Source organism: Alternaria viburni, assembly GCF_023758015.1.
Source record: "Alternaria viburni strain BMP 2772 chromosome Unknown scaffold_14, whole genome shotgun sequence".
In the NCBI taxonomy this organism is placed as follows: domain Eukaryota; kingdom Fungi; phylum Ascomycota; class Dothideomycetes; order Pleosporales; family Pleosporaceae; genus Alternaria; species Alternaria viburni.
The window spans coordinates 402,286-427,360 of record NW_026055783.1 but is presented as its reverse complement, the minus strand read 5'-3'; the positions used below and the strand labels follow the sequence as shown (position 1 = coordinate 427,360).

Here is a 25,075-nt window from a genome sequence, read left to right as displayed (position 1 = left end):
AAAGTTCAATACATCTGCACCTCGACCAAACATCTCCTTACACCTCCATCGCTTCCATCGCCTAGGCCTTCGAACTCCATCTCGTAGGCCACACATCCTCTCTGTGCACAAGCTTCCCTGAACCCATCAACACTACCTCCAACCCCAAAGTAGACTCTCTTCGCCGCTACCATCGTCTTTCCCGTCTTCACCCGTCCCATCAGCGCGACAACCGCATCAGTAAACGCCGTGAGTGAAGCTGGCGAGTAGATAGTCTCCGAACCCAAGATGAACGTGTTTAAATCCGACGACGAAGGAACCATCTTCAAAAGCTTCTCGACCGGCGTCCAAGACCCCGAGATAAACGTCATCGTAATCCCAATCTCACTCATCGTCTTCTTGAAAGCAGCGAGAATTTCAGAGGTGATGTACAACTCGCTACTCTCCTCCGGTCCCAACAGCGGATTTCCCGTCTCAGGGAACAGCGCTGCAGTCTCCTCGGCACTTAGCGCACCCACCCATGTCAGAAGTAGATTGGGTAGAGTAACAAGCCGTATAACGTCGGCGTTGTAATCTGTTAGAGTGAAGTAGATGCCGAGTTGATTCGTAACCGCGTACTGAAAAAGGAGAAGCGAAGGCAGCGCAGACCCGCAACCCATCTCAATGACATGACCAACGCGCATAAGGTCATCGAGATCTTTCCGCGGTCCACGATCGAGCAGGTAGCGGACGAGATCGAGACTGCATTCCCAGGTCTTGTAGCCGCCTTCGTAGACATTTTGGCGGAGGTCGGAGTCCTTTTGGTGAGTGTCAGTTTGTGGATGGAAGGAGGGGATAGGGAGGCATTACATCGAGACCCGTCAGAGGTGTTTGGGAAGATCCATCGTCTTCGGCCATGAGTTGAAGGCGTACATCGAAGAGTTCGCGGCGGGGCAGGCGGGTTGCGAAGCCTTTGGGGCTGGTTATGTTGATGGTTGAGTAGGAGAGTTTGTCTGGGAGGCTGGCTAGCTAGGACCCTTGTTAGTTTCGCTCGTAGGAATATTACTATCATCTCGATGAGAGAGAAGGTTAAAGTTTTGAGAGATTGTCCGATGTCTATAGAGAATTCAAAAGCGCATACCTACCAGCTCATCGAGATCATGTGCTTTGGCCGCAATAGGTGGCGGGACATTGCTATCTGTCGTTGTTTGCTGTTGCCCTTGCTCTTGCACATCGTTGGGGTCTTCTTCTATGTCGTCGCCTGAAAAGCCGAAACTGAATGCCATGATGGACTGCTGAACTGGGGTTGGATCAGGTTAGACTGATATGCAAGATGTTAGTTTGGTGGTTGGTGGGGCTTCTTTCATGTGAAGGATAATTTTGGGTCTTATCGATAAGCGCATGGTGTGTGCACGGGTGAATGTCTACTACATGGATGCGCTCTGTTCTTAGTTTGTCTCAAGTCTTAGTTGGATTAATCATCATTTTGATTTGAGGATAGCGAAGAAATGCACTTTACTTCTGACCGGGGAGTTATGATACCTCTTTCTCAAAGCCCTCCCACGCGACTCATGCGGAAAGTCAAAGGGTGTATTGCTGCTTGCTAGCAATGTGACGCGTATACGCCTGGTACGCATGTTCCAGTATCCCAGCCCATTCTCATCCCGTGTATACCGTGTTGAACGCATGCGTTCTTACTCTTTCTTCACCTCAACACCATTACTGTTCTCTTCTTTCTCCGCCTGTCGCTCCTCGGCCAGCGTTCGCTCCATCTGCCTAGCGCATGCCTCCATCGTGTCCTTGTCCAACTCCCATCCCGTTGTGTCGATCCCCTTCGCCTTGGCGTCGGCGATGATCTGCTGTCGCTCCACAATCTTCTCGCGCATAAGCTTGATGGCACCCCCGAGTACAACTGCCTCGCTCCGGCCTTGTCCCTCCAAGCCGGGTACTATTGAGGCAAGTCGGTCGAAGCCTTCTCTAATCGCTTCACGTCGCTTCTGCTCGGAACGGATGTGGTTCTCTTTCTTTTGGGCTTCGGTAAGGCGGGGCCGGTCGGCGGCGTTTGTGGGACTTTGCGACTCCGGCATGATGGCGTGGAGGCGGTGGTACGAGTGTATCGTCTGACGCGAATGGCCAGTGTATTCGGGTAGGTAGAGTAGATTTCAGCTGGCACGAACCGGTTCGCTGGATGTGGCTACTTGGGATATTTTCTTGCGTTATGCTGTATGTTCGGTCAAGGAGACCAAGGCGACGTTCTGAGGCACAGGCCGTGGTACGCGACTGCTATAGTGTTGTAGGGGACAGCAGGCGCTCACATGGGCATAGTTCCTGCCCTTCATGTGAATGGGCCGACGGGTGCCGAGCTTGGAGGCATACACCACTCAACGCGGGCTATACCAGCAAGCCGGTGCGACAATGTGCGATGGGCATCCGTGTGTGTGGTAGGAGGTGCGATGGTAGAGGCGCGCTATCGATACGCGTGGGTGAAGCGGAAGCTCTCCATAGCTAGCACGTGCTTGGTACCAGGGCGATAAGATGCGCAATGAGCAGATGAGGGTACCGCTACTAGTAAAACGGCTGTTTGTTTAGCAGCGACGCTGACATGGCGCTATCAAGCAAGAAACGTGCGGCTAATTAAAACGTTGTTTCAAGGTGGCCGGACCCCGTCAGCGCGATATGAGGCTCCTGGCTCCCTGCACCGAACAGCGTGTGACGCACTCCGGTGGATCTTCCGCGCCACCAGGAACCACGTCGGCCACGACGCGACGCCCAGAGATACCGCCGGCAGTAGCAACCCTCGGTCGAGAGTGAACACGACCGCTCAGGGCCAGTGACAGAGTCGCCACGCTGTAGGAGAAATTGCAAGAGAAGGCACGACCCCGCTAGGACATCCCACTGGGCAGCTGCAGCCCGGGAGCACGCACTACACCACCACCGCCGTGACATGCGCCCAACCGCGGCCGCACTCCTCCACCCACGCCATTGATTCCTCCCACACACTCCACCATGGACGGCACCCGGGGGAGCAATCGCCGCATCAACAGCCTCCAGGCCCAGGACCGCCTGCGCCGACGCAGTTCAGCCAACGCCCAGGGGAAGCGCCCCGTCACGGCCCAAGATGCCTATCTCTACGCTCTCCGCGCGGCATACCTCGCATACCTCCTCCAGCCCCGGCAGAAGCGGGTGCAACATGTGCCCGCCGCGCCCAAACACGTCCAGCGATCGTCGACCTCGATAAACGACCTCATGAAGGACTTCTCCCTCATACGGGACTCCAAGAGCACGCGCTTCCCCCGCGACTTCATGGCTGCACTGGACAAACGGATCACAAAGGTGTTGATGGGGCAGGAGCGCATGCCTGAGTTCCAGGATGCCACAGTCAAGCGAACGTTCGCTGTCTTCCTGAATGCATTCAAGGACCCGTCGTTCAGGAAGAACATGGACAAAGATAGGAGAGTCGAGGACCTTCTCCTGATTTTCTACTCCAACGCCACAAAGGAACTGCAAAAGGGGAAGGCGCCCGGAGATGACAGCTGGAAGCTCATGGTAGATCGGCACGTCGCTCTCTTCCTACGTCTTGTCAGCTCTTGCCTCAAAGACCATGACTGGCAAAAGGACAGACCCGAACTTGCGCATCGGTTGGCCACAATGGAGAAGAAGTTACTCGTACACGACCAAGATTTGGCGGCGGAGAACCAGCGCAATGGCGGTCAGGGTGGCACAACAGTCGAAGTCGAGGTCCCGCGAAGCTATGAAGTCAAAGACATGCCCCTCGTCTTGGTAGTGTCACGCATCTTCGCTGTAGGGTACTCCGATGTACAAGCCGATATCAACCGATACAAGTCCGTATGGACGGAGAAGGCTGCGCTGCAGGATCTCAAGACATACCAGGCGCACCTCAGTCTCATGACCAAGAAGACGCTGAACAGTGACGACTTCGATACCGAGGAGGCGTACGAGGCATGGAAGAACCAAGAGGTGCCAGACCTCTCGCAGATGATACTGGCAATCATACAGTCGAACCCCGAGCTCGCAAAGAGTTCACCCGGATCTGTGCCACACTTCAAGCCCAATGCCTCTTTGGACCCCGGCTACTCAGACGGTTCGAGGCAGGGTTCTATGTCGTCTGAGAACGGCTCCTCATATGTCATTGACCAGTCTGTGGATATGAATGGGCTCAGCCTCAACGACGACCCAAATGATAGCTCATCCTATACCTTCATACCTTCAGATCCACGTGCTACCTATCGTGCGATACTGAATGAAGCACTGACGTATGACCTGGCGGACAACGATCTCGAACCATCCGAAGCTACCAATGAGAACCCGTCTGTGAAGCTACTGTCGAAACAATCGGCTGAGCTTTTGAATGAGATAGCCCTGCGATGGAGGATACCACAATTTTCCCGTCTCGTCTTGTTCCTAGACGTCATACGCGACAAGTACATTAACCAAGACATCAGTCTGGATACCCTCGATGCTGCCTTCAACTATGTCAAGGAACCACCGCCAGCTGACAAGAAGTCCAATCGAATGAGCCATATTCCAGTACAAGTGTCGTTGTTTGACCGAACGAAATGGACAATCCAGGACTACACTCTCAACCAGCAGATTCTGTCAACGTTGCACGACTGCCTGTTAAGAGAGTTGTATGAGCTGATGATGCATGTATACGACACCAAACCGCCTGCACTCGGACCGGTGATGTACATACTTGAGACCCACATCTACGACGACCCTACTTTCCCCGGCACCGAAGAAGACATGGATCAGTTCACTGAACAATTGCGTCACGGACTGAGGGACAAGGCTGGCGACGTATACCGAGAGCTGCTAGCGAAGCACATCCCGGACACCAAAGAAGAATGGGAGTTCTACCATGTCATTGAGCTGGGTCGTGCTGTGGTCAAGCTATGCGAGCGGATACAGAAGCGCTACCGCAAGAACCCAGAGGTCATGGGTGCTAGTCCCATGAATTGCCTCGTTGAGAAGATGTTTCCCTCTTACGCTGCAGATGCGCGAGACCTTGTCGCTCGGATCATGGACGTTGCTCAAAGCAAAGGAGAGGATGTACCCGTGCAGGATGGCTTCGACTTGTACAAAGAGCTTGTTGAGATTCGCCGCATACACAGCGATGCTCTACCAGGCAAAAACTTCGCTTTTAGCATCGAAGATCAGCTACAGGACTTTGTATGGAGATGGATTCAAATGACGGATCAAAACCTTATTGGGTGGGTTGACAACGCTTTCAAGGCAGACCAATTCCAGATCGAGTCGCAGAACCCCATTCCTTCAGACGAGGAGCGCCACAGTGTCTCGGTCGTGGATGTCTTCCGATCCTTCAATCAGAGTATCGAGCAGATTGTTTCACTAAACTGGGATAATGATGTCCAATACGCCAAATTCATGACTGCCGTATCGAAATCGATCGGTGTCGCACTCGCGAGATACTGCGAACTCGTTGAGCAGAAGTTTGCTAAAGAGATGGATCGTTTGACCCCCGAGCAGGAGGCTGCCGCTCATCAGACCAAGTCAGAGAAGTGGTTGTCGACTGTCAAGGACTTCTACAGCCAAAAGGAGAAGGTCGAGCCTTTTCAATTCTACCCAGAGGTAAGTATCCGACTCAATGACATGTTCAATGCTTACGAATACAGTCGCTTGTCAAACTCAACAACATTGAGTATGCGATGCAACAACTAGATAAGCTCGAGCGCGAGATTGGCGTCGATGCGTGCGCCGAAGTCATCCAAAAGCATTCCCCTCCCCCGACGCAACGCCTTCGAAACAACAACTTCGTCTTCACCATCAAGATCATTGAGGCTGAAGACCTGAAAGCTTGCGACATGAATGGACTAAGCGACCCATACGTTGTGCTCGGTGATGAGTACCAGAAGCGGCTGGCAAAGACTCGGGTCATCTACCGCAACCTTAACCCTCGTTGGGACGAGACCATTGACATCACGACTAATGGCCCGCTGAACGTCGTTGCAACGATATGGGACTGGGACGCTATGGGCGACCATGACTGCGTCGGCCGGACATCTCTCAAGCTCGATCCATCACACTTCCGAGACTATATGCCCCGAGAATACTGGCTTGACTTGGATACGCAGGGTCGTCTGTTGCTGCGTGTGAGCATGGAAGGCGAGCGAGACGACATTCAGTTCTACTTCGGCAAGTCATTCAGGACACTTAAGAGGACTGAGCGTGACATGACACGAAAGATCACGGATAAGGTAAGCAAATTGCCATCACAACGCAAGATCTGTGCTAACGATGGCAGCTTTCATCATTTATCGGCTATAAGCTTTCGCGTCGCTCACTTGATGCCCTGCTCAATAAGGGCGTAGCATCCAAGGTCACCAACTATTTAGGAAACTTCAGACAAGCCAGGCCCATGTCTGTCATCCAAGGCCCTACGCAACAGGACGTCACGCAAGCTCTCGGTCCTCTATTCGTCTACTTCGACGAAAACTTCGCGATCATGAAGCAGACGTTGACAGACGCTGCAATGATCATGGTTATGACAAGACTCTGGAAGGAGGCACTCGCGACTATAGAGTCGCTACTCGTACCCCCGCTATCCGACAAGCTCTCGCAACAGCGCCCGCTGACACAACAAGAGCTTGACATTGTGTTCAAGTGGCTGAAGATGCTTTTCGACTTCTTCCACGCTGTAGATGAGGATGGGAATGTTGAGGGTGTGCCCATGGACGTGCTCAAGTCACCCAAGTATCACGAGCTGCAGAACCTCAACTTCTTCTACTTTGAAGCTACTGAAGACCTGATTCGTACGTCCGAGTCAATGGCTGCAGCTAGTGCACGACGACAACAAGAACAATCCCAACGCCTAAACCGCATGTCTGCGCCGCCTGCTATGGGTCACCAATTCGGTGGTGCCGCAGGGCTTGTCGGGATGCCGACTAGGAAACACAAGACCATCATGCTGTCGCGCAATCTTGGCACAATGAAGAAAGCCAAGGAAGAAAAGAGAAAGGAAGCACAGGCGGAGCCTAATGATGACATGATCTTGAGGATACTGAGAATGAGGCCAGAGGCGGAGCGGTACCTGAAGGACAGAAGTCGACAGAAGGTATGCATCATCAATCCTTTTCAATACTTACGCTTACTAACCAACAATAGGAACGCCTCGCTGCTGCACAGGCGGCAGAAATGATCGTACGCCAGAGTCTCAACTCTGGGGGTGGTCGCATGACGGGCGGCATGGGCGGCCCACGTCGATAAGAGAAAGCCACCCGTTGACTCTTTTTGTCACATGTCACATGTCACTGTTTTGGCGTTCGTTTGCTTTCTGATACCTCTGCATCATTGTGTGTCGTTTGGGCGTTGAGTATACTTAGCTAATGTATTATCGGTGGCATCCGCTTCATGGTATGTGGGATGGACAGCGAGGCGTCTATATGGTGGCTTTCGCAGATACGAGTTGATATGAGGTAGGATAGCTAGCTAGATGATATCCATGGTGTTCAATGTAGGCAGGTGTATTGTGCGTTAACAGAAGTGTCGTAGGGCCGTCACATCACGTCTCACATGAACGTACGTTAGGAAGTGCTGCTCGTAATCAGTCCTCAGGGTCACAAACGCCTAAATCTCCCCTCGTTTTGTCAACTATCAGATATCGTCGCCTTGTCTTCTCGTATAAATTCACGCTAACCCAAAGGAAAAACCGAACACCCTGGAGCCTACGTTAACGTCAATTCATCTACTTTGCAAGTTATTGTTTTGATGTAGTCTGCAGACCTGTTCAGCGTTCTTGTATGAGGTAAATCCATATAAATTCGCGGTCTAGCCGCCAATATCCTCTTTACACAAAACTGTCGGTGCGCGTTTCCATGTCTGGTCCTCGAAACTGCGCGTGTTCACCTTCACTTCACCGTTTGCTTCCAGGTAACCGCGCTTTGACAATTTTTGAACATCCATAACGGCCATTGCGACTCTGCGTCTTCTCTCCCGTAGCTCCAACATCGGAGCACACCGCGACTCAAGACATCGTCAACACTAGGAACCAGGATGCCGGAGGCTTTCGTACCTTGCAGCGACCTCCCCGGAGATCTTAGCAAATGGCTTGGTCCCGAGCAGGTATCGCTGGAAGTAGGCTATGGTAGCGACAGCGAAATGTTCGACGCGCCGTTGAGACAACTGCGCAATACGTCTGACTACTTCTTCGATCAGTGAGTCTACATCATCTGTTCTCTTTTACTTCACTTTGGAGACATCCAGCACAACATCACAAAAGTGTCACCAAGCAAACTCGTACTGACATAATCTAGACTGGACGACTTATCCGAGTTCTTCAGCCTGCCCGATGTATCACCACGCAATTTCCGCATCTACCTCGAATTCCTCAAGACCGGTTACCTCCCTCCGCCCGATTCGGACGAGACCACGAATCAGAGAATCTCTTACGGCAGACTCATCCATGTCTTCATGTTCGCCAACGAATTGGGGATCATTTTGCTCCGAAATGCGGTTCTAGACGAATTCTTCCTGCGCATCTACGACGACCCCGACGATCTTCCATACAAATGTATTTTCAATATATACAAAGCGAGCACTCCAGCCTCTTCACTACGTCATCTCGCTGTCGATATCATAGTGAAGATTGGAAAGAAGGCGGACGTCAAAGAATGGATGCATGACCTGCCGAAACAGTTCTTGATGGACTGCTTGACTTCCGCAAGCGAAGATAGGATCGTACCCTTTCCCAAAAATCTTTCCGGAGATGGCATCATGGGCCGGCTGGAGGGAATGAGGAAGGCAATGTGTGAAGTGTTCCATGTCCACGATTCTGAGCCCGATGATCAAGAATTGGGGTCGCAAGCTGGAGCTTCCGTTCTTACAGGGAACGACCGCCGACCCGGAGAGAGAGCGGAGAGAAGGGAAAGGGGTGCTGCAGAGGACGCAGAGGATGAAGCTCAAGCTCAGAATATGGACGCAGAGTTGCACGAGACCTTTGATGGGGAGTCCGCTACGAGGATGGAGTATATCATGGGGCCGTTGCCTATCAGAGAGAGGCATTAGATGTCCCTCTGTTGCCCACAAATCCTCTAGATACCCCCACATTGTACTTTTAGGCATATGAAAGCGATGGGACACATCATTGATGACCGGCGTTCTGGCAACGAGTCATCTCTTTGTCGATGATTAGGTAGCACTCCTACCTCATGCGTCAGGCAATACTTATCGTTTCGACGTTCATACAAACGTCCTTATCAACCGCGATATTTCTAAGCCACCGAATTGCATTATCGTGGCGACCGAGTAAGACAACCCATTCCAAATGCTGAACCAGGCACCAGTGCGAAAGACTTAGGCAAACGCTCTTGCAGAGCGCGTGCCACGCTGGGTATTCGCCCAATGACGTACCTCCACCGTGCGCACAGGTAAGTGAGGGGTAACCGCAGTCCGGATCTTGGGGTGAAGGACGGGACTCACTTATCATAGAGACTGGAGGGTATAAAGAAGCGAAATTTTCTCTCCACTCTTATTCTCCAGTCTCACCACCAACAATCTTGGAAAGAGCCGGTTCAGGCTACGGACATATTCAACTTACCATCACATACATCCTACCCAAGTCACCGACAGTTCTCGTGCTAAGATGAGGCCTTTCTTCGCTATCCTCCTTGCCGCTTTGGGCCTCTTGACTTGCACTGTGCGTAACTTCCCACCGCTTTCAGTAATTTCCTGCACTCAACATCGACTAATTTGGCGAATAGATCAACGCCACGGCGGTGCCCCAAGCCCAAGATCTCTCCATGGGCAGCGTTCAGATATCCGGCGACAACATAGTTCTCGTAGAGCTGGAGGTAACCGACGACCGGTTCCCTGACGTCACCTTCACGGGCACCGCGGAATCTGTCTACGAGGAGATGAAGGCGCTCAAGCCCGAGGCCTTCCCCGACACGAAGGATTCAGATGTCGCCAAAGCGCGCTCCTTGCACAAGCGATCAACCGTAAGTCTCCAAGCTCATGTCACCCCCGGAACTTTAGTCATGCATGCTCACACCATTGTCAATAGCTCAACTGTGAATGGGGCAGAGATGTCTTTGGCCACAAGTCTTGCAACGACGGCTGGAATCGCCTGAACGGACTTCACCACACCTGGTACTGTGTCAATGGTGGATTCAATCACTGCGCCATCGTTAGCTGCTCATACAATTGCGCTGTCTACTTGTGCAACTTGGTATGTCTTATTTACCCCAATACACTTGAGTATGAAGAGCTGATCTGATGACTATTGTAGCGCGACACTAGATTCTGTGCTTTGGCCAGCGATATTGGCGTCGACATGGACTATATTCGGAATACCTGTGACAGCGATTCCACCAAAGTTCCTGCTGGACGAAGGGATTTCGATGAGCACTGGATCGGTCTCAGTATGGTCAATAATTGTTAAAGGATGACGATCAGGCCCTACTTCGAAGATAGAACCGTTATTAAGGGCCTTGTAGTTCTGCATTCCTTGGTCTGGGTACCTCAAAGCATTGAGGATATTCTTTCTCCCAAGCCCAGCATGTCTTTGCCACTTATTCATCCAGCCCAAGATATAGTATTAGCAATTCTGGGTTCAACATGACCTTATCCAGCTTTGATATCATCTCCGCCTTACTGCCACCTTCCCCCAGTATCTTTCTGATGGCCGAAGAACTAACCTCTTCTCTCTTCTCATGGCCCTCAGTATCTCTTCCACTACCCAAAAACGTCACTGTACCCCCACTCTTCTTGTGGCAAACCCATGTCGCCCCCACTCCCTCATGGCATCTTACCAGAATTGCATGCAGCAAACTGTCTTGCCTTGATCGGACATGCGGTTCGCTATCTAAAGCAGCATGCCCACCGCAGTACTCTTGGATCCGTAGAGATATGCGACATTCATGATTCGCGCCTCCACATTTACAGCTAGAGTCTCCCTTCCTGCTGGTTGGTGTAGAGATCAAACGCCAAGATCTACATCCAGGTAGCCGTCTGGGCGGATGCATTGGACCCTTGAACAGACTAGACGGCCGTGTAATGTCGCTGGTGATTATTTCTCCCCATCCTATGAGCCAAGAGGGCTTTGTTTCGACTTTTTCGCGTTCGAATTTATCGCTTCCAGCTAGGACTACAAAGGAAACTTGGAATCCGTCTTTCTTCGCTTCTTTGATCAGAGTAGCCCCGTATTTTTCGAAATCTGTGCGATGGCCTCTGTGAAACCAAGTCCAGCGCTGCAGTAGGTCGTTTTGTAGTAGCGCGATTCTTTGTTCTTTTTCAGTGGCGAAGACCTTTCCGTTGACCATAGCGCCGTCTTTCGCTTTGAGTTTATCGCGAAATGGAAGGAAGACGACGGCGATGGTGGTGGAGGAGCTACGTAGGAATGTATGAAAGGCCAGTTCGAAGTGACCGAGATGCGGTGGGTTGAAGGAGCCTGTGTACATTATGATCTTGTTCTCGCGATTGCGGTGGAGTACTGGCGCGTGCTCTGGTGAGGTGAAGTACGAGTCGGAAGGAGTTGGGAGCGACATGGACTTCGAGGCTAGGCGGATGTAGTGCTCCAGTGGGGCTGTTGCTGATTCTGAGTACGGGCTGTGTGCGTCGGTGGAATCTCGCTGGGATGTATCGACAATCGACTCCTTGAGTGACGGGTCTCGTGACTCGCAACTAGGCTCGCGTTGTCTTTTGCGCGAGATCTGCGGTAGAGGGCGAAGTGACTGAGCAGCGTCAGAAGGATCTGGCGATACGTCTTTCGCCGGTAGCTTCTCATCATGTCCGGGTACCGGTGTCTCATCTTTTCCTGCAGGATCTTCGTGGATGACAACATGCGAAAGCGCAACATTCGCTTCGCGCCTTTGGCACTCCTTCCTCTTCTGGCTCACCTTGTCTTCTTCACATTGACGCATGGCGGTTATGATGAAAATTGGTGGGAGTGGAGGGTGCGGACGCGTCCCTTGCAAGATCAGCCGTTTGTATGACAACGAAAGTCCAACCGCGGTGAGCGGCCGATTGCTCGTTCCGGAGTCTGCGCACCACACGACCACTGGACAAGTTGGACAGGAAATTTTTCAAAAAGCCAGTGGGAAGTCTTTCAAGCGAGCGCGATATGCTATTAACGAAATAGTCGTTCTTCTATAGAAATCAACATAGTGCAACGAATGTCGGGTTACTTGCAGGGTTAAGTTCGGCCCACGTTTGTACGTTACCCTCCCACGGTTCAGTTTGATTGACCCGGATCACTCATAGGTCACGACTGGACCACCAGGCAACTCATCGAGCCATCCTTCAACCGGCTCCTTCACAGCCTGTGGTACCCCACACTTGGTCGACACATCGGCAGCCTGTGTCGTCAACCCCGTGCAGGTGTTCCCGAAGCAGCGTTGGTCCATCGCTTTCTGCAGCGCACCCTCTTTCCAGCCAAAGACATAATCGCCGTGCTGGCCATAGCCAGTCCTATACATGATTAGTGTTGTTCCCCCACAGCCGCTGCAGGTCACTCACGCATCACCCATGCTGTAGACAAACGGCTGCGACCCATCCTCAGGCCAGAGAGCCGCGTCATTGAAAGGCGTAGTATCCCACATGACCTCGTACATGAGCTGAGGCATCTTCACTGGATGAGTCGATGGGCAGGGACCGCCAGATTCGAAGGATCCAGTTGTAGGGTACGCGACATGGTCTTTGTGGTTCGGAGAATCGACGTTCTTGCCATCCCAGCATCTATATTCGAGATTAGCGATACGCGCAAAGCCAGGTAAATGGAGTCAACAAACGTTGGGAATGTAATAGTCGTCCGGATTCCACCTCCACACATGCCCGGTGGCAAGCTCGCTGTGTCAAACTCTCCGATACATGGGGCCCCACCAAATGGATCTTGCTGTTTATTCGTGAAACAGCGATGGCAGAGCTGTTTCTGCTGACCCTCCTTAGCTCTCAAGCCTGGATCACCAACCAGCATCCTGAAACCCTTGGGAAACGCGGTCACCGTACTCTTCCCGTCGTATGGCGGGATGTAGTACACCGTGACGCCTTCTCTGCCTTGTAGACCCAAGTTGACCATCTGTGGGACGCGTTGGAAGGTGCCGTTACGCGCTTTGAAGTAGAGATTCGCGGTCCAGTAGTTTGAGAGGTCTTCGGCAAAATCGCAGGTTGTGCAAGTGGCTTCTGTGCTGGGGTCGAGGTCGAGCGGTGGCATGGAGACATTGAAGGCGTTTCCGCCGACGATCTGGTCTAAACAATGACATGCAAATTTAGTATACGTACTGTATCAAGGTAGTATATGGGCATCGCTTACGCATGTGTGCTGAAGGTGCAATGCCGGGTTGGACAAGCGGGTCGATACGGTCGTAGACTAGTTGAGAGCACTGGAAACGTAGCATCGCCGCTGTTGCAAACTGTCGGGCCTCGAGGTCGTGAGTCGGCGATGCTGCGACATTGTGGAACAAAGAGGTGAGCGTGAGCGTGAGCGAGGACCAGTACATGCTGACGATCAAGTGGTATGAACGATCCAAGTGGACAATGACAACGGGAAAATGGGAGTTCGATGTTGAGTTTCAGGGAACGTGCTGTTGTGGTACATGAGTCTCGTAATATATCATGAGTGACGTTCGAAGCAAGGTCTCCACATGGAACTCACCCCACATCATGTTCACGGTTCGCCATGTCGGGTAGTTTCATCGAAGGATCCTTTCCCATAGAAGGTTCTAAAGTCAACTGCCGTATATGGTCCTATTGATTGCTTGTATAAATATGTGGGTTGACCAATCGGATCCTAGCAAGTATCCTGGGCGGTTACCGACAAAGTGAGCATGTAACAAGGGTAGATCAGTCCGTGGCCAGTGGGAACTTGAGTGCTCTCATGGCCTGGGCATGAATTGCGGGATGCATGGGGCCCACGAGGGTGTGCTCCTGGATTGCTGCGATGACGTAGTGGCGAATGGTGCCCCTGGATGGGTGTCGTAGGATGCCGGTCTTGAAGAGGATGCCGAGACGCATTATCCCGCACGCAACGCAGAGTGCTGTATTGACGGAGTGGTTCCAGGTTCTCGAATCAGCGTCTAATTGAACCAGAACGGGATGGATGCATTAGTATTTGAGACTAGATTGTCGATGGACCTTGAAATCAAACTAGCCTAAGATGGAAACGGGTATTGAATTGACAAAGAGAATCCCATTGGGTTGTATGTACATGTCAGTTGAGTCTGCATACAATTTACCAGCCCTCACCGGGCTTCCTTGCCTATACACTGTTAGCAGTAGTCCACACCGAACCATAATGCACTTACTAGCAATGCACCCTTTCCACCCAGCTCAGCCTCCAGACCATCTGGGTATGTCTTGGGCGCACTAAGCTTGTCGGGGTAAAAGGTGCCAACAGCCGCGCAGAGTCCGAAGACAGAAGCGACGAAGGTGCCCAGTAGGACGAAGCCCCATTGGGGGGTGAAGTGGTTGTAGTCGTGGAGCGCTAGTACACCCATGATATCGTTGTCCTCGTGGCAGGGCTCGCCATAGTTGCGGCGCTCCTGCTTGTCCCAGTAGTCACCGTACGGGTCGCGGTTTCCTCGCTTCTCAGCGGGAGGGTTGATGTAGCCGCCGTTCTATCACCATCAGCACTAGGTCCTTCCTGCATTCTCTAGAAAAAGTGGGCGTACTTGGTTCGGGTCTGTGAGCTCAGCGTGGGCCTTCTCAGCGTCGGTGAGGGCGGTTCGGATTTGGGTGAATTGGGGTCGTGGCCGGGCTACGGCGGGGACGACGGCTCGAGCCAGCGGGCGTGCCGCTACAATGCGCCTGGGGAACATGCTAGAGCCGAGTGAGTATTTGCGCGATGCGTGTCTTCGGTGTCTTCGTACGTTGTGGCGCAATTGCGGGGGTTGGATGGGTTGCAGTATTGATGTGTCGTTCGCGATGAGCTCAGTTGCGGCCCCGGTAATGCTTGGCGGAGAAGTGGGTCTAACTGCTCTGCGTAGTACCACGACCGGTCGGTCATGGATGTGACACGAAAGGTGTCTACGCGACTGAGCAACCCGACGCCTGCCTGAAAGAATCTGCGGAGGTTTTAGACAGCCTCAGTCACAGCATTCTCAGACGTGATATCCAGCATTCCGCCGTCGTTCACGTCAAAGGGATGGCATGCGCGCCCGTGCCGGTATTTAGCGTGATCCCTACCAAACATTATCGCCGGCTCTGTTTTTACCATCTCACAACTTCGACATAACACCGCATCATCCCAACGCGAGCCCGAATTTGAAATCCGACCCCATCACCGTCACCAGCACGCGTCAGGCTATCTTGCGACTCCGAATTCGAGCTGATATATGTCGATTTGGCCGCGCGCCGGGTGGTCAACAGGCTCCCCAGGCCGCCTCTCTCGCCCTTCCTGAATGGAAGAAGTTACCGCCGCGGATCGCGACATCGACTCCATCCCACCACGCGACTCGGCCGCCGCACACAACCCATCCGACATCACACACAATGGCGAACAGAGCGAGAACGACAGCGCACCTGTGATCAAGGAGGAACATCCGCCGGCACCTGTAAATGGCGATGATGGTGGCGTCATTGAGCGGCCGCCAAAACGGCGGAAACTCGAAGACACCACACCGCGCCGCTCAGCATCACGCGCCGCATCGCCGCCCTGGAAGTCATTCGTGGCTGATGGACCGACGACAGTCTTCGAGAATGGCGTCAGGAAATCATCACGTGTGAGCAAGGATGCTGCACCGCCAACGCCGGAACCTGTAAAGCGGAATTCTCGCCCGGCCAGCAAGGCGACGCAGACCAACGGCACCCCTAAGAACGGCGTCAAGCGAGAGTCGCGCAATGGCTCAGGACCCATATCTGTCTCGAAAGGGAAGACGCCATCCACCATCACCAAAAAGGTGTCCGCACAGTCTCTGGCAACGCCGGCGCGCAAGTCTGAGCGCCAGAGAAAGCCTCCAGCACTTGCGACAACTTCGCCCGTCACGTCGCCAGCACTGCAGAATGGGTCGCCCGAAGGCACGCGCAAGCGGGTCGGGCGCTCTCGGAGGGGAGCGCAGCCACTTACCGATGATCTAGGTGACGAGCCCATGGACGATGCCGAAACGAACGGACACGACCCCTACGCCGGCCTGTATGGATCGCCCGACGACTCGAACCCATCTATGCCTGCCCCTCGTCTCCGCCTGCGACTGCGAAAGCCCGACCCTCCCAACCGCCATCCCCACCATGCCCCGCCCAAGTCAGAGTACGCGTCGCTCGAAGAGTGGCTAGGACAAGACGACCCGTTAGACGGCGAAGAGGCGCTTCGGATCACACAGGAAAAGGCCGAGGAAGAGGCCGAGCGCCGGCTGCAGATTGTCGAGGCTGCTGAGCATGGAGTTCTGAGCCAGGCACGATGCAGCGTATATGCGCCTGAAGCAGCCCCAGAGCCACCGCCACAATACGGTCATTGGGACCACGTGGTCGCTCATGCCCTGCACTTCAACAAGCTCTTGAAGGAGGAGAAGGCATTCCATCGGCGGACGGCCAAGATCTTGGCCAGAGAAGCATACGACTTCTGGAAGAACAAGTTCAAGCGCAAGAGCCAAGATGAGATCGAACAGGAAGAGACCGAGCGGCAAGTGACGAGATACAAGCAGCTCGTGAAGGATGTCAAGGACGCATGGGGCTTGGTCAGGGTTGAGATCGACAAGGAGCGTGTGGCTAAATATGAGGAGGAACAGTTGCAGCTCGGACACAAGGCCATGGACGACATGTTTAATCAAGCGCAAGAGATTCTGGGTGGTCGTAACGCTGGCGACGGGGCCTCCTCCTTGGTCAGCGAAGACCGTGATTTCGATGAGATGGAATCCGAAAGCGGGGTGTCGCATGCCTCACAACAACAGCACGACGACGATGTCATGTCTTCCAGCTCCGATAGCGAACAAGAGAACGAGCAGGACGAAGATGCGAACCTCACGGCCGAACAACTACGCGAGAAGTACGGACAACTTCCCGATCTCCCCGAGAGCAGCTCCGAGGCGCAAGTCAACTCAAACGACGGCGAAGACGATGACGACGCTGATTCCGAAGAGGGCACTCCTGCGCCAACACCCGATCCCGACCTCGATGTCGACAACACGAACGAGCTTCCAGAGAACCCATTTCAACAGACGAACGGCTTTCACGACCACGAAGAAGATGGGGATAAACAGAAGCCAGACTATATCGATCCCGCCACAGTGGAGCTCGATCAGGTTGATGATGCTTTGCTCGATTCTGAGGACGACAAGGGCTCGGAATCTGGTAGTGAAGCTTGGTCGAGCAACGAAGGTTCGGATAGCGAGGGTGATGGTCATGAAGAAGCCGGCTCGGAAGAAGACGACGAGGATGAGAGTGAGGGAGAAGACTTAGGCATGATGGGTTTCTTGGCACCTAAAGACATCAAAAAACTGAAAGAGGCCGCCAAGACCGCGATTGACGATGTGGAACCGGAAGACCCGACAACTCAGCCCGAACAAACGAATGGCCATGCTACATCGCCCGCGGAAGTCTATGAGGAGAAGCCACATGTGAATGGTCATGATTCTGTCGCTGAAGTAGACGAGCCACATGTGAACGGGCATTCTGAAACAGAACCTGCTCCTACCGTCGAGGCAGCTGAGCCAACTCCGATGGAAGATGTAGTACATTCTAAAAGCGCTTCTCGATCACGGCATACATCATCCCCACCAAGGACCGAGGTGCCATCCTTACTACGCGGTACCCTCCGAGAGTACCAGCACGATGGTTTGGACTGGCTGGCGAACTTGTACGAATCCGAGACAAACGGAATCCTCGCAGACGAGATGGGTCTGGGCAAGACTATACAGACCATCTCACTTCTCGCCTACCTCGCTGTTCGCCGCGAGATATGGGGACCACATCTAGTCGTCGTACCCACCAGTGTCATGCTCAATTGGGAGATGGAGTTCAAGAAGTTCTTGCCAGGCTTCAAGATTCTGACATACTATGGCGACATCAATGAGCGAAAACGAAAGCGCATGGGCTGGCGCAACACTGGCAAGGACATGTACAACGTCGTCATTACCTCCTACCAGCTCATCCTCCAAGACGCAGCAGCCTTCAAGATGCGTCCCTGGCGTTACCTGGTCCTCGATGAAGCCCATAACATCAAGAACTTCAAGTCTCAACGATGGCAGACTATGCTTAACCTTAGAACAGAGCGACGGTTGTTACTGACCGGTACGCCTCTACAAAACAACATCGATGAGCTTTGGTCGCTGCTCTACTTCTTGATGCCAGCTGGCTTTGCCGGGGAAGGTCGCATCGCGGGACTGGAGGAGTTTACCTTGGCTCTCAAGAATCCTACTTCGCAGATTCTCGATCAAGGTCGGCAGCAGCTTGATGCGGAAGCGCAGAAGGTTGTCAAGCGGCTTCACGAAGTCCTTCGCCCCTACCTGCTTCGAAGGCTGAAATCAGAGGTTGAGAAGCAAATGCCAGGGAAGTATGAGCACGTTGTCTACTGCAAGCTTTCCAAACGGCAACGGCAGCTCTACGATGGGTTCATGGGCCGCGCGTCGACCAAGGAGATCCTGTCCTCCGGCAACTACATGTCGATTATCAATTGCTTAATGTCATTACGGAAAGTCTGCAATCATCCCGACCTGTTCGAAACACGAGCCATTGTAACGTCCATGGCCATGCCCAAGCCAGTCGCTGCTCAGTATGAGATCAAGGACCTTCTCATCAGGAAGCGACTGCAAGAGGGCATGGAAGATAAGCAAGTAAATCTAGACGCCTTGAACTTGGTGTTTGCGCGACGGGAACAGACGCAGTTGGGTCACGCTAGACGCACCTACCCTATTCGCGCCACACGGCCCCTGGAGGATCTGATCGAGCGCCAAACACGGCGCATCAACAAGCCCATCGACAAGGGCACTTCTTCATTACAAGCGACTATGGCAGCGATGGCGAAGCGAGAGCAAGTGGCCGTTCGGGACCATTTGCAAACAAGTCTCAACCTCACTCGCGCGCGTACCCAGTTCATGCCCATTTACGGAAAGGACATCATTAACGCACTGACCGTCGATTGGCACGATTTTACATTTGGGGCTATCACTGAGGGGAAGAGAGTGGCCAAGCCTCTCCTCTACCGAACCCATCACACTCCACATCCCAACTACCACGGCTTCGGTCAGGCTCAAATGCAACCGAGACAAGAGGAAGCGATTCACTATGACATCGTTCAGCGTCATCATGGTCTACTCGGATTCAGGTCACCGCGCTCTCATCGTGTCTTGTCGCACTGGCACGATCAACAAATCACCCATTTCTATGATATGATCCCAACATTGGAGCAGCGTGCTGAGGCCATGGAGCCTCTCATTACCCGCTTCACATGCGTTACGCCTGCCGTTGCAGCCGAGGAATTAGCACCTCTGACCCTGTCCAGGCGCGGTGTCCAGCTGATTCGATCGTCGGAGGCAGCACACGAAAAAGACCCCTTTCATTCTTCGCGCATCCGACAATCGATCGCCTTTCCGGACAAGCGTCTCCTTCAATATGACTGTGGCAAGCTTCAGCGTCTTGCAACACTCCTTCGAGATCTACAGGCTGGTGGCCACCGTGCGCTCATCTTCACCCAGATGACAAAGGTTCTTGACATTCTCGAGCAATTCTTGAACATCCATGGATATCGCTACTTGCGCCTTGACGGGTCTACCAAGATCGAGCAGCGCCAGATTCTTACCGATCGCTTCAACAGTGACCCCCGCATCTTATGCTTCATCCTGTCATCTCGATCTGGTGGTCTCGGTATCAACCTCACAGGTGCTGACAGCGTCATCTTCTACGATCTTGATTGGAACCCCGCGATGGACAAGCAGTGTCAAGATCGAGCTCATCGTATCGGTCAAACGCGCGATGTGCACATCTACAAGTTCGTCAGCGAATACACCATCGAAGCCAACATCCTCCGCAAGTCGAACCAGAAACGTCTGCTCGATGACGTCATTATTCAAAAGGGTGACTTCACCACAGACACCTTCAACAAAGTCACCTGGCGCGACGCACTCGATGAGAACCTGGGAATTGACACCAACGACGAAGCGGGTGCAGCCATGGAACGTGTGCTCGGCGAGAAGATTGGACTGCTGGGTGACGCACGTGTCATGGGCACAGTGGAGGATACCGAGGATCGCACGGCTGCTTCCATCGCACAGAAGGAGATTGTTGATGAGATTCAAGAAGACCAAGTCGACTTTAACGAGAGTCTCAACGCCACGAGAGCCGCCTCGGAGGCCGCCGCTGCCGCCAAAGCGAACGAAGACCTCGATGTCGACGGCAACGAGAAGGAGCGAAGGCATGTGGATGAATACATGCTTAGCCTGTACCGGGAAGAGTACGGCAAAGAACCGTACCGGCCGCCAACGGACCGGCAGAAGAGGAACCGAAAGGGACAGGATCCTCATGTGCGGCACAGAAAGAAGAAATACTAGTAATACGCAATTCTTTCTATTGAGCGACTTTGGGGTTTAGCGAGCGTGTTGGAAAAGGGAAAAATTATGTATTAGTAGTTGTACAATCGTAGAAAGAGCGAGTAGCATTTGCATGGTCTGGCGTTTTCTCCGATAGGGAGAAAGAGAAATGAGATAAGTGTACAATCATTAAGAACAAGTACTGCAACTGTGGTGAAAGAGTAGATATGTCTGGCGCGAGAGTTCATTGGTCATGTTGCCAGTATAGACAACGGGGTTACGAACCCGGAGCTACGGAGTCCTTCCTTCAGTCATTTGAGCAATCTGGTAAGGAGAAAGAGGCTATGCTGTGTAAGGACCGCTGCGGATGTCGAAGAGTGTAATCCAAAGCCCGCCACTCAAAGTGGAACTTGAGGACTACATCGGTCCAAATGATGAGTAAGTTCCAACCGTTGGCGAGATGTTTACTTCAAAACGGAAAGCAGACGCTAGTCTTTAGTCAGTGACCCCGGCTCATCACCGCATATTGGACCCTGTCCGTTGCTCCTGCCTTTCCAGCTCACTGCCAAGACCGCGCTACTAGATCCAGTCACTTTTCACTGTCGCCGTCACCGTCACATCAATACAGGTCTTCTTTCGGGGTACCTCTCACGACTGCGACCAGCTATCACGACAACCACAACCGTACGCGATGGCGACTCCAGAGAAGAAGGAGGAGCCCCCAAAGGTCAAGCCGTTGCTCGAGCTGGCCAAATGCTCCAAAGCTACTCCTCCGCCTAACCCGTAAGCACCAGTAGATGTTTACGATTAAGCAAGTTGCTAATATGTGAAGTAGTGAAGACTACGGCCCGATCATCACCGTTACAGTCGGCAATTGGAGCTCGAAGCGCGAGTTCCACGTCTACGAAGGCCTTCTCTCTCACTACTCCTCCTACTTCAAAGCTGCCGTAAAGGATTGTTGGGGTAATTCAAAGACTTTGGAGCTGAAGGACGATAACCCGGAGGTTTTCCAGGCGTTCTTTCACTGGGTCTATACAGGAAAGCTCTACTTCGCACTCGACGCTTCAGGGGAAGTTCCTCTAGACTTTCCCCTCATCTACGAGATCTACATTTTCGGTGATGCTCGCGGGGCTCTTGATCTATGCAATGCCGCTATCGACCTTCTTATTCAAAAGATGAATCAGGAGTGGGCGTTTCCACAGCTGCACCTCTCCTACATCTATGAGAACACATTGACCGGATCAGCTCTTCGAAAAGTCCTTGTGGATTTCGCTATAGACACCTTTCGGTTCACGGACCTAGTCGATCCAAGCCAGCGAGCGAAGGAAATGGTGTCTTATCCTCACGAGTTCTTCGCTGAACTGGTCGTGGCTTTCATGGCTCTTGGGGCAGAACCCATTCCATCATGTGTGGGATATGCGACACCGAGCGGCGGCAAGACCTCCGATTGGGCAAGTTTCATCAAGCCCTTGATATGTTCAAGATATCACGATCACCCAGCACCTCCGGCTTGATCGCGTTGATGACGGCATGACGCTCTATGCGCGCGGAGAATCGGGTTGGAGAATACGTGACCACTTTTGTCTCACCAAACAACGGGACATTAGGGCCGGGCAACTATAGGACCACTGTGGTCTTTATAGTTGGATAAATGAAAGCTTTTGAGCCACGCCGTTTGCACGTCACCTCTATTGTTGCCTCTAATCACATCTCCCAGATGACTCGCGGTAAGCAGATCGTGGTCGCATTGTCAGCAGCCGGAGCATGGCTGGAGCAAAAACATCGACCGCACCCAATTCTGCACATTATGATCCAATTTGACGACCAATAACTTCACATACGACCATAGTTTCAGGATCATAGCGCTTCCCGTTCGCTCAGCGGTACTTAAGCCTGTGAACGGCGCACTAGTAGCTCTCGTGGGTGACCAGAAGCGAATACGCGCTGTTGTATGTTTTTGCCTATTTTCTCTTCTTTTTTTGCCACTGTGATGTACTCTGGATAAAACGCAAATGAAGACATGCCACGTTTTTGGGGGGGTTGCAGAGCTGAGTTGGGGCGGGAAGAATCATGTGTTCCGATACCTACACTAGCTAGACGGCGAAATTCCTTCACTCCCACTCTCGACCGCCTCCTCTTGATCTCTATCGCCAGCATCATCCTCGTTTGTATTCGCTGTGTCAAACTTCTCCTCTCGTTCCAAGTATGGCGGCGGTGCTAGTTCTTCGGCCTCGCCCTCTTCGTCCTTCCCTTCAACCCAAACCCTATTCAACTCTGCCTCGATTTCCTCTCGTCTCTTCTTCCACTCCTCTACCTTTGCCAACCTCTCCCTTAGCTCTGATAACTCTTTCTCGACGCTCGACTTCTCAGACTGTGTGCCTATGCGTTGGAAGTCCCATTCGTCGCCGTGGTCGCCCATGCCGAGGGTTAATGTGTAATCGTGGTAGCGCTTTAGGGATGCGCGCGTGGATATCGTGATTAGTGCTGGGGTGTGTGAGTCAGTCGAAGTCATCTATGACAAGGGAAGTGGGATACTTACTAATGCCCTTGGCTTTCGCGCGTTCGTAGAGTAGGCCTTCGACATCGCTACTGACTGCACTGGTGCCCTCGTCCACGAATGCGTATCGCGGTTCATGATACAGTAGCCTCGCAATACCCATTCTTTGTTTCTCACCACCGCTGAAGACGTCTTTCCATACTTTCTTCGTGTCCCAGCCGCCTTCTCGATCCGGCAAGTAGCCTAATTTGGCCTCTTCGAGGACCTGAGAAAGTTCAAAGTCGCGACGTCCTGCATCCTTCATATCGGCATCGGTATGGGGATAGATGACTTGGTCGCGGAGGGTACCGGTGGAGAGGTAGGGTCGTTGAGGAAGGAACATGATGCCGTCCACGCCGATGCTGCGGGGACGACTGACAAGGCCGCGGTATGCGGGCCAGAGACCAGCGACGATGCGCGAAACTGCGCTCTTGCCGCAGCCATTAGGGCCGGTGATTAGAAGATGCTCGCCGGAGTGAACGATGAAGGATAGGGATTCTAGGAGTTCTTCGCCGCCCATGGGGTGCAGAGCTGGGGCGACGACTGGAACGTGTTCAAGACGGATCCCATCGAAGCCCTTGTGGACTGTGCCTTGGATGTCGGAGACGGAATAGAGTTCGGGTCGCGTGCCGGGTGGAGGGTAGTATGCTTCTGCGTGGACGCGATGGAGAGTGCTGATCAGGGTGTAGACGCGTGATGTGTAGCCGGCCAGTTCAGAAAGATCTTTGATACTGTACATCATGCGACCACCAGCATCGGCAAGCGACAGCATGAGTCGCTTGTTCGTAATAAAGTCCTTCATACGGCTGCGCTCGCGGTGAGATTTCTCTCCTCCTGGTAGCTCAGGTGTGCCTCCTACACCACCCCATTCGGGCAAGAAGACTGGGAGCGAAGTAACAAGGTATCCGAAAGCCGACCATGAGTACTTCAGCACGAAGTCTTCGAGCATGTTGTACCGGATCTTGAGGCTGTAGATGCCTTCCATCCAGTGCTTGAGGTCCTTGAATCCTCGCTCGAGGAAGTGCTTTTCCATCTCGTCACCGCCGTAGAAAGCCACTTCTTCTGCATTTGCAATGAGTCGAGAGTGCAGAGCGCGGAACTCGCCTTCTCTTCGTCCTTCGACAGCTTTCAATTTGCCAAAGGGAGGAGAAAGTTTCCGCAGTACTGTCGCGGTGAGGAAGTAGTTGCTCAGCAGTCCGGTAAGCGCTAACGGTCCTAGAGAGCGGTAGAGCTGATAGTTGAACACACAAAGATCCACAAACGGCTTTCCTAAGCTCGAGTACAAGGATGCCGCACTCGCACAGAATAGCGTCAGATCTTGTGTGATGTATTGGTCTGCCCCGACGCCTACGCCTCCGTCCAGATTCTGTAGCTTGTAGTAGTTCAGATGGTCGTTCAGGTACAAGTCGTGAATGTAGCGCGTAAGTCGTGTTCGGAACGCGATGGAGACCTTACTCTGTAGGAACTTGATCATAGCGTTTGTGTACGAAGAGAAGGTGCCGACACCAAGCCACTTGACAATGCCCCAGAGGAAAGCCTTGCCGTTTCCTGCTACAAGGTCGCGCACGATCTCTCCGTCGAGACGCGCTACGACGAGTGACAGATACGTCCGCAGCATTAGGAAGACGCTATGGCTGACCAGCAGACCCGTCTCTTTGCTATTCCAACGCGGTATCATGATGTTTAGAAGGCTCAGAAACTGGTGTAGGAAGGCCAGGTTGAGACCCGGCTTCGTCTGTGGCGGCGGCGCTTGCGGGTCGCTCGAAGTCGTGTCAGCCATGCGGGCTGCGCGTGGCGGCTGGAGGAAGAGTCTGCGATGCGCATCGAATGTGGTTTGTTTGGTGGGATGGATGACCACCTTGGACGTCGAGTCGCGGTAGGGAACGTAAATGGTCCTGGAGCCATCTTTGTTCCTGAGCCCCGAGTTCCTCCTCAGCAACCGTCGGCCGGTTTCTTTCTCTGCGCGCCGGCTCTTGTACCATCTTGTGCCTCCATATCCGGTGCCTATGATGGTGAAGAGGAGGGTGATGGTGGAGAGCAGCTTCGTGAGCTTGGATGCGCCGCGGACGCGGGACTTGAGGAGCGTCGCATAGCGGTCGTAGAGTGCTAGGAGAGGGTCATGAGGCTGTCGTAAGGTAGACTGAGCGGCCAT

The 25,075-nt window shown here is 53.1% G+C and overlaps 11 protein-coding genes across 11 annotated transcripts; 5 read left to right on the top strand and 6 right to left on the bottom strand.

The window, feature by feature from the left end:
* Window positions 1-5: 5 nt before the first annotated feature.
* On the bottom strand, window positions 6-1,244 carry J4E79_006843 (uncharacterized protein; the record flags this gene model as incomplete). The annotated part of the gene is made up of 3 exons (XM_049355711.1): window positions 6-776; window positions 829-987; window positions 1,104-1,244. 3 exons carry the CDS (start codon window positions 1,242-1,244, stop codon window positions 6-8), a joined length of 1,071 nt encoding a protein of 356 aa, XP_049209740.1.
* A 295-nt stretch (window positions 1,245-1,539) lies between these two features.
* Window positions 1,540-2,045, bottom strand: J4E79_006842 (uncharacterized protein; the record flags this gene model as incomplete). Its single annotated transcript, XM_049355710.1, has 2 exons — window positions 1,540-1,561; window positions 1,657-2,045. 2 exons carry the CDS (start codon window positions 2,043-2,045, stop codon window positions 1,540-1,542), a joined length of 411 nt encoding a protein of 136 aa, XP_049209739.1.
* A 919-nt stretch (window positions 2,046-2,964) lies between these two features.
* J4E79_006841 (uncharacterized protein) lies at window positions 2,965-7,203 on the top strand (the record flags this gene model as incomplete). The annotated part of the gene is made up of 4 exons (XM_049355709.1): window positions 2,965-5,568; window positions 5,613-6,194; window positions 6,242-7,051; window positions 7,102-7,203. 4 exons carry the CDS (start codon window positions 2,965-2,967, stop codon window positions 7,201-7,203), a joined length of 4,098 nt encoding a protein of 1,365 aa, XP_049209738.1.
* Window positions 7,204-7,989: 786 nt separating this feature from the next.
* J4E79_006840 (uncharacterized protein) lies at window positions 7,990-9,000 on the top strand (the record flags this gene model as incomplete). The annotated part of the gene is made up of 2 exons (XM_049355708.1): window positions 7,990-8,150; window positions 8,250-9,000. The coding sequence occupies 2 exons, from the start codon at window positions 7,990-7,992 to the stop codon at window positions 8,998-9,000; spliced, it is 912 nt and encodes a 303-aa protein (XP_049209737.1).
* A 734-nt stretch (window positions 9,001-9,734) lies between these two features.
* On the top strand, window positions 9,735-9,969 carry J4E79_006839 (uncharacterized protein; the record flags this gene model as incomplete). The annotated part of the gene is given in 2 exon segments (XM_049355707.1): window positions 9,735-9,932; window positions 9,946-9,969. The coding sequence occupies 2 exon segments, from the start codon at window positions 9,735-9,737 to the stop codon at window positions 9,967-9,969; spliced, it is 222 nt and encodes a 73-aa protein (XP_049209736.1).
* Window positions 9,970-10,912: 943 nt separating this feature from the next.
* Window positions 10,913-11,855, bottom strand: J4E79_006838 (uncharacterized protein; the record flags this gene model as incomplete). The annotated part of the gene is made up of 2 exons (XM_049355706.1): window positions 10,913-10,944; window positions 10,976-11,855. The coding sequence occupies 2 exons, from the start codon at window positions 11,853-11,855 to the stop codon at window positions 10,913-10,915; spliced, it is 912 nt and encodes a 303-aa protein (XP_049209735.1).
* Window positions 11,856-12,185: 330 nt separating this feature from the next.
* On the bottom strand, window positions 12,186-13,430 carry J4E79_006837 (uncharacterized protein; the record flags this gene model as incomplete). Its single annotated transcript, XM_049355705.1, has 4 exons — window positions 12,186-12,402; window positions 12,451-12,669; window positions 12,723-13,179; window positions 13,244-13,430. 4 exons carry the CDS (start codon window positions 13,428-13,430, stop codon window positions 12,186-12,188), a joined length of 1,080 nt encoding a protein of 359 aa, XP_049209734.1.
* Window positions 13,431-13,773: 343 nt separating this feature from the next.
* On the bottom strand, window positions 13,774-14,747 carry J4E79_006836 (uncharacterized protein; the record flags this gene model as incomplete). The annotated part of the gene is made up of 4 exons (XM_049355704.1): window positions 13,774-13,894; window positions 14,166-14,188; window positions 14,235-14,546; window positions 14,601-14,747. The coding sequence occupies 4 exons, from the start codon at window positions 14,745-14,747 to the stop codon at window positions 13,774-13,776; spliced, it is 603 nt and encodes a 200-aa protein (XP_049209733.1).
* A 582-nt stretch (window positions 14,748-15,329) lies between these two features.
* Window positions 15,330-20,408, top strand: J4E79_006835 (uncharacterized protein; the record flags this gene model as incomplete). The annotated part of the gene is made up of 1 exon (XM_049355703.1): window positions 15,330-20,408. The coding sequence occupies one exon, from the start codon at window positions 15,330-15,332 to the stop codon at window positions 20,406-20,408; it is 5,079 nt and encodes a 1,692-aa protein (XP_049209732.1).
* A 670-nt stretch (window positions 20,409-21,078) lies between these two features.
* Window positions 21,079-21,901, top strand: J4E79_006834 (uncharacterized protein; the record flags this gene model as incomplete). The annotated part of the gene is made up of 2 exons (XM_049355702.1): window positions 21,079-21,170; window positions 21,223-21,901. The coding sequence occupies 2 exons, from the start codon at window positions 21,079-21,081 to the stop codon at window positions 21,899-21,901; spliced, it is 771 nt and encodes a 256-aa protein (XP_049209731.1).
* A 575-nt stretch (window positions 21,902-22,476) lies between these two features.
* On the bottom strand, window positions 22,477-25,075 carry J4E79_006833 (uncharacterized protein; the record flags this gene model as incomplete). Its single annotated transcript, XM_049355701.1, has 2 exons — window positions 22,477-22,871; window positions 22,927-25,075. 2 exons carry the CDS (start codon window positions 25,073-25,075, stop codon window positions 22,477-22,479), a joined length of 2,544 nt encoding a protein of 847 aa, XP_049209730.1.